General features: G+C 36.6%; 1 protein-coding gene across 1 annotated transcript in view; it reads left to right on the forward strand.

Moving 5' to 3' along the window:
• The window catches only part of ERGIC2 (ERGIC and golgi 2), a gene marked incomplete at its 3' end in the record, with an annotated part of 29,807 nt that extends 25,347 nt beyond the window's left edge, over positions 1-4,460 (forward strand). The window contains exons 10-13 of the mRNA XM_084255030.1: positions 275-372; positions 2,957-3,119; positions 4,155-4,237; positions 4,398-4,460. Coding sequence (XP_084111156.1) covers positions 275-372; positions 2,957-3,119; positions 4,155-4,237; positions 4,398-4,460 — 407 coding nt within the window. The remainder of the gene's footprint in view (positions 1-274; positions 373-2,956; positions 3,120-4,154; positions 4,238-4,397) is intronic.
• Between the last annotated feature and the right edge of the window lie 3,311 nt (positions 4,461-7,771).

A 7,771-nucleotide genomic window follows, 5' to 3' on the forward strand; every position in this document is an offset into this window, starting at 1 on the left:
CCAGATTTGATAACATGAAGATGATGATGTCAGACTAACTCACTAGTTCATCTTTTAACATCATCTAATAGATGCGTGTGCCTTACTGAGAACTTGTTTTACCAAGTATGAATATATTGCTATTATTCTTTTGAAATTGTTAGATTTTTGTTAGATATTAAGTCATAAATGGCACTAGGTTTCACGTTGGTGTATTTAATGGAAGGAAGGATATATTTGTTTTAGTTTTGTTGCTTCTGGATTGATGAAAAAAAAACATTTTATTTTATTCTAGACAACCAGATGTTCCAATATTTTATTACAGTTGTGCCAACAAAACTACATACATACAAAATTTCAGCAGACACCCATCAGTTTTCCGTGACAGAAAGGGTAAGTTGAATCATGCTGTTAAATGATATTTTTAACATCTTATCCTTAAATTCTGTGTCTTTCAGTTTGCTCTCTGGAGATTTCTCTTTCAGTTTGTACATTATTACTAAATTGGCTTTTTGGCGCTTTTGCTTTGGGCATTTTGTTTTCCCAGCAGATGGCACTGGGGCTTCAATTTGGGGTTTCTCTTTTGCTTATAAGTGTTGTGGGTAGGGTGGGAAAAGACTGGAAGGAGACAGACTCCTGCACTCTCTTGGGATGGGGGCCAACCTAAGTAACCTTATGACTGGATCAGTTCCTGTTCTGTACCCAAAGCTTGTGCTCCTGGTTCCCTCTTCTTGGCTCCAGGCCCCTGTGGTTGGCGGTGGGTTTTGGTCTGATCTCAGGTTTCCTCAAGTCCAGAAGGGAGGAAGGTGGAGACAGGACTCAGTCTTATGCTGCCACCAGCCAGACTGCCAGGAGTCAATGCCTGGCCCCAGCTCATGGTTTCTGCTGCATTGCAGCCCTTCACCTCACTCTGGAGCTCACTAAGCAGTGCTTTGTGTTCAACTAATTGAGAGGACATGTTCTGCAATCTTGGGGGCGGGGGATATCACCTTATAAGTAGGCAACAACAGTGAGGATCAGAATTTGGAGCTGGGCAGTTTCTTTCCTACTCTGGAGTCATGTTTTCTTATTATTGTGTTTTGAGAATGGTGAATATTTCTGTGCCAGTAGCATATCCAGAAAAATTCTGAGGTGAAATTTAAGTGCTTTTTAAAATTTGCATTGCTCCATGTGGGATTTTCTTTTAATTGTCTTATAACACAATGGCCATGTCTTCATTGATTGAACAGTAGTTAGTAATATAGAAATTAAATACTGAAGTTTTTAGGACTGAGTGCCACTTTTAAATACTTAGGGGAAAATCAAGTGTAAGTGTGTGTGTGTGTGTGTGTGTGTGTGTGTGTGTAAAGAAAGAGAGGGAAACTAGGTCAAGTGTCCATGGGCATATATTGTGCTTTTCAACATTTCTGCAGGGGTGGGAAGATTTCATTGCTCACTCAGAGTGGGGGTCTCCTGAACCAACATGAACCTACATGGTGGTGAGGCTTTGTAGGAATCAAGCACACTTCCACTGCTCAGGGAGCTCACGTGGCTTAGTCTGTGGAGGGATGCTTGGCGAAATCTGTAAAGTGACAGATGCATTTGGCCTTTGACCCAGCAATCCTACTTACAGAAATTGTATCCAAAGATAGTGCAGAAAAATACAAAAATGAGGTGTGTACGTACCTGTTCATTGCATTCTTGTTTGTAGTAGTAGAAAACTTGTGGGTTATCCTCATAGTAGAGGAACTTGTAAAGAAGTATGAAACAGTACCTATGTACTGATAGGGAATTATGGTTATATTTTAAATAGCAAAATCAAACGAAAACAAGAATTCCAGAGCATTTAACCTTTGTGCTGACAGGGTGACAGATAGTTATAGTTCACTTGAAAAAGAAATGAACTAACTGGATAGGTCATTTGCCTTTTCTAAAGTTCTTTTCCTGTTTAAAGGAATTGGAGTTGAGGGAATGGAAAAGGGGGGAGAGCTTGGTGGTCCTGGAACACACAATTAATCAGTCTTTTGTTGCATAGACACCCCGGTCCCTGAAACAGCTTCTACCCATGTAGGGAGTGACAATGTATTTTGTAATTGTGGCAGGATATTGAATATATCAAGGCCTTCAGATTAAGTTACTTTATTGAAAACTTGATGGATCTTTAGGCTCTGGTTTTTAATGTGTGTGTGGAGGGTGTGCTTTATGATGCTAATAGAGGATTGTTTCAGTTTCCCTTGGTAGTAATTAAGCTCCTTATTTGAATTCCTAAAATGTGCAGGTTAGTTACAGGTTGGTCAATGGAGGCAGGGCCTGGCACACCATCACATAGCAAGGCAGTGTGGTAGCTGCTTGGAATGTAATAAGAACGGAATGAAATAGAATATTTTCTCACTCATTGGGGGGACTGTGTTAAGTGTATAATTTTAGTTATGTTCCTTTCAAGAAAAAAATAATTCTACCTTTACAAACTGAACCAAGGTATCTGAAAGATCAGATATTGAAAGAAACAAAGATAGCAAGTATTGATGTCTTTCAAAGTAATGTGTTGTTTTCATCCTCAGTGTATCTCATATAGTTTAAAATGAAGAACAGGATGTGAAATTGTTTATAAATCAATCATTCAAATAATAGTAATTAGTTATTTTATTAATTTTTAGCAGAGAAATACCACTAAAAGCACAGCAAAATATTAGTGTAGCTTTTTGTTTGATTTGGTTTAGAAAGGAATGAGACATACAGTTGTAAGCTCATTTTCTCAGAAAGAGAAAATAGAGAACGATCCTGCTGTTTAGTTTGTCTCAAAAGCTCATCTTACCAAGAATAAGGAGTGATTTGCTTGGCCCTGCACTGCGGTGTCCAGCAGGGCTGTTCTTGAAGTGGCTGGTGTCCCTTCTTTGCAGTAGGGCTGGAGGACTTCGCAGACCTTGGCAAGGACCTGGTGACTTGGGGCTTGTTTTCTGACCTCCTGCCTCTCCCGGCCCTCTTGCTTTCCTTGCAGGAACGCATCATTAACCATGCTGCGGGCAGCCACGGAGTCTCGGGGATCTTCATGAAATATGACCTCAGCTCTCTGATGGTGACTGTGACGGAGGAGCATATGCCTTTCTGGCAGTTCTTTGTAAGACTCTGTGGTATTGTTGGAGGAATCTTCTCAACAACAGGTTAAATTCGATTCCTTACTTGTCTAATTTCTAGATTTGTTGCTTACACTGAAATTAAGATGCTTTTCCTTAAAAGGGATGAGAAATGTATACATATTCATGTTTTGCTATTTAAAGAACTTTTTCTTTAAGATATAATTCCAAACCTCCAAAGTTACATTATGTGCTGAACATAATTAAGTCCCCTACATCCGATGTTCTACGGGAAATTATTGGATGAGGTAGCAAGAGCCTAGGATTTAATCTAAATTCTGCCATTTACATGGTGGTGGTCTTGAATAGGTCATTTCCCTTTTCTAAAGTTCTTTCCTCATTTCTGAAAATGGTAGTTGTTACTGTAAGAGAAAAGTGTGCTGTAGGGTTAAAGGAGAGAATGCCTAGAAATCGCAGACACTAATATGAATTGTTTTGAATTTAAGATATGTTTAACTCTACAGTATTTCAAAGCATATCTTACAGTACCTTGAACTATGCAATGCAGGAAACCAAGTTTTTTAGCCAATAATGTTTTTATCATGTTTAGCCTTTTTGACTGAGAAGTCAAATTGTGCTCAAAGATAACTTGTAGAATTGTAATTATGAAGATTTGAATTAAGCACAGTAGATAAGGAAAGGACAGTTCTATATTTATCCTCAACCTCTATTCACTATTACATGGAGATGCTAGTTTATAAACTTTGAAATTTATTTTTAAAGTAAAGTGTTCTTTTTTTGTTGTTTGTTTGTTTTTAATGAAAGTCTTTGTCACAGCTTCATTTAAATCCAGTAGTGCTGATACTGGTTTTAAAAATTATGGGGGTGTGAGATGTATTCAGCACTTTGAAAAGATTGTCTTGTCATGGTCAAGGATTATTTGGCCTTAATTCTTTCAAAAAGATACCTAATTGTTTTAATCATGGAAGTGAATAAGGAAAACCACTTCATTTTCCTCTTTGTTTCATTTATTCTTAAGGCAACTTATGAAATAATGATTTTAGGAAGTAATTTCATTAGCAGCACAATTTAACTAAAACATATGCTTATTTTTTATTATAGGCATGTTACATGGAATTGGAAAATTTATTGTTGAAATAATTTACTGTCGTTTCAGACCTGGATCCTACAAACCCGTCAATTCCGTAAGTGGGATAGTAAAAGCGTTGTTGCTCTCCCAGTCTCTGTTATATCTAAGTCATAGCTTTCCGTGCCCAGAAAGCAATTGCCCCAAAAGGGAGCATGTTGAAAGAGGAAATGGTGTTGGGAATCAAACTAACCCTTTGGTCTTTTCTTCTTCTCCAGGTTTCTTTTGAGGATGGCCACACAGACAACCACTTACCTCTTCTAGAAAATAATACACATTAGCACCTCCCAAGTGAAGGAGAAAAACTTTCTGCCTGAGACATAAAGCCTTTTTTTAATAATAAAATATTGTGCAATATATTCAAAGAAAAGAAAATATGAATGAGGAGCAGGAATTACAACTAGAAAAAATAAGAAGCCCCCCCAAACTCAAATCCTGTATATGTAGTGTTTGTTACAAATGTCATAGAAGAAATTAAGCAGCAAATCATTGAGTAAGCCCACCTGGAGTATTGCTTTGAAGAGGATCCCTTCTGATACTTTCACAGCACCTGGGCAGTATTGGAATCAGACCTTGCTTCTTGGTGACAAAAAACCGAAGGAAAGAAGTCAAATCACTTCTAAAGAAAAAGGCATTTGATAAGTGCATATGTTTGCGTCTTTTTGTTTTTAAAAGATATGATGTGAGAATAAAATATGTCAAACATACGGAAAAGTAGTCTAGACTTTAAAAAATTGTTATCAGGTTACATTGTTAATGAAGGAGAACAGGGATGGCCCCCATGGGATAGCCATATTAATGTTAAGCCATAATGACACTGCCCTTTGTCCAAGGATTTGGTCTTATGAAGATAACAGCATTTCTTTAAATTCTGGCTGTTGACTTTTATACCTTTTCAAAACCGAGACTACGATGAATTCTCATGGGGACAGGTACATACATAGGTGTCTTAACATGTAACAGAGGTGTCAGGTACAAATTGTATAGTGGGGACTTAGGAAGAATGATGCCCATTTTTTAAACAGTAGCTAAATTTCCAAATTTGATCATTGTTCTAGCTATGCTGTGGGAGATGGGGTAGGAGGTAAGTTAAAAGACTCACTACTGATGATGAAAATGATCAGTTTGTAAAAACATGGAGGGGAAAAGGAGAATATTTTATACACATTGTGGTGAGTGGGCAACAGGGTAACTTTAAATGATATGCAAGTGTGAGGCAAATATTTAAGTGAGGCAAGATAATGTTGAGTCTGAGTTCATCATATTAAACCATTAAATTCATCACATTAAGCCATTAAATTGTAAAACCTGATTATGGAAGAGGTATCTGCATTCAGAGTGTCCTAATGTATTGATTCCATGTTAGATTGCGTTGTTCCAGCTTTCTTACTATTTAAGGCTTGATTCAAAAGCTCACTATATGAATATTGAAAACAGGGAGCTATCTTACAGGTGCCATTAAAAGCTGTATTTGAAATCCGTGCGCCCACACCCATTCTCCTTGTGTATCCTGGAACAATAGTTGAACACTCATCAGGTGATAGGGTTTATTTAACTTACTTAGGGAAATGGGGAAACAGAAGACCCGGTAAGGAAGAAGGCCAAGGCGAAACCTAGATTTATAAATGCAGGGCTTTTTAAATTTTTTTTACATCATTTTTCATTTTTGCACAATGTATGCATTTTCATCTTGGTTATAGTCCCCACAAATTCCCACCCCCCTTGTTTTACCCTAATCCCACTTCTCCTCCCCTCCCCCCGTAGTGTGTCTCTGGTTTATAGTTGCTTGTTGATTCTGATTTTTACTTACACAATGGAATATTACTCAGCAATCCAAAAAGATAAACTTATGCAATTTGCAGCAACATGGATGGAGCTGGAAGGGATCATGCTCAGTGAAATGAGCCAGAAAGAAAAAAATGCCGGATGGTCTCACTCATAGCAGGAATTTAGAAAACCTAAATAAGGGACCAGGAAAAAGACTAATTATAATAAAGTAAAAATCAAAATCAACAAGCAACTAAAAATGCAGGTTTTTTAGAAACAAAGATGTCATAGTTTAAAATGTATCTTTTAAAAGCTTTTCTACTAAAAACAGTTGAAATAGATAATGTAACGGAGACGAGAAATACTGATAAAACTACTCTGCAGTGAAACGCTTATCTACTGGCATTTGCAGAAAATAACACAAGCCTCATGGCTTATGCCATGTACCTTGAAGTTAACTGATTAATGCAGATGACACACATTGAAAGATTTTTGAATCCAGCAGATTCCAAATAGTGAAAGAGCTTTATCTGTGTATCTTTTCTTTGGGTATTATTCCCAACAAGTTAAACTAGACAGCACATCTCTCAAAAGGAATTTTTATTGGAAGGAATTTAAATTTTAGCTTTTTAAGCCTAAATGTTACTTAAATCTGCTTGTCAGAGGTCAGTCAAGTTTTCTTTTTAATGGAAAGAAAAAAATATTGATTTCAAATTACATTCAGTTAGGTTTCTAACAGTTAAGTATCTTTAAAAGGATTTTAAAAATTATTTTGGTACTTTCATGTGATTCAAAATTATTTCATGTTTTCCAAACACCTATAGTAGGACTGATCTCTTCCGTTAAAACCAACTAAAAGCATTTTCTTTAAAGCAAAATATTCCTTTGCCATCGATTGGTTCCCATTTCAAACCTCTTGGGTAGTCAGAATTTTGGTGAAGATACTACATTCTGACCAGCCCTCTGGGTGACGTGTAGTCGCCTGCACGTTCAGATCTATTAGAGACCACATCACCGAGTTCTTTTCCTTTACAGAGAACGCCACTGCCCACTTGCTGTGCAGCTCTGGCTTTTGTGCCAGGGTGTCTTCATCCAGGTTACCCATGTTTATTACTCAGCCTTTTCATCGTACTGGGGTATTAGTAATATCTACATGTATGTATTTCAACCTAAGTATTTTAAATGTTGAGGCTTAAATGTTGTGAAATAGGATTTAAGAAATTGTGTTTGCATATATTGGTCTAAAAAAATATTTAGGGGAATAAGTCACTGCTGCAGTGTTTATATATTCTGGACTACCTCTTGGAAAAGACAACTCAGAATTACAAAATTCAAGTTCTTAATTTAGGTCATTAATACTAATTTTTTACACACATTTTATAATAGCAAGGACTAAATTTTTATAATTATTTACTAATGTAAACAGTTTACAGTTTTTAATACAAGCAACCTTGGAACTCATGAAGCAATGACTAAAAAGTAATTTTTTAGCAGTATAAGTAGGTGTATTTATGCATTCTATCTTTTTATATCTTGGGTTAGTAATTCAAGTCCCCAAAAATTAAAGTCACATACAATTCCGCTACTTCAAAATTTAAAATACCTTCTTGAACTTGAATTCTATACATATTTTTTATTATTTTAACAAACCTGAGTCATAGGATACGTATTTAAAAATCTCAACATGGCCTTACCTAAGACTTTCCCTCCCCTTCTGTTGGGAGCTCTAGCAGGCCTTGAGCAAAGGTAAGCAAGCCACATATTTATTGCTGTGTCCCTCCTTTTGAACTACTACTGTGGTGCTGAAATCATTCTGCACTACTTA

Source organism: Talpa europaea (assembly GCF_964194135.1).
Source record: "Talpa europaea genome assembly, chromosome: 15".
NCBI classification, from domain to species: Eukaryota; Metazoa; Chordata; class Mammalia; order Eulipotyphla; family Talpidae; genus Talpa; species Talpa europaea.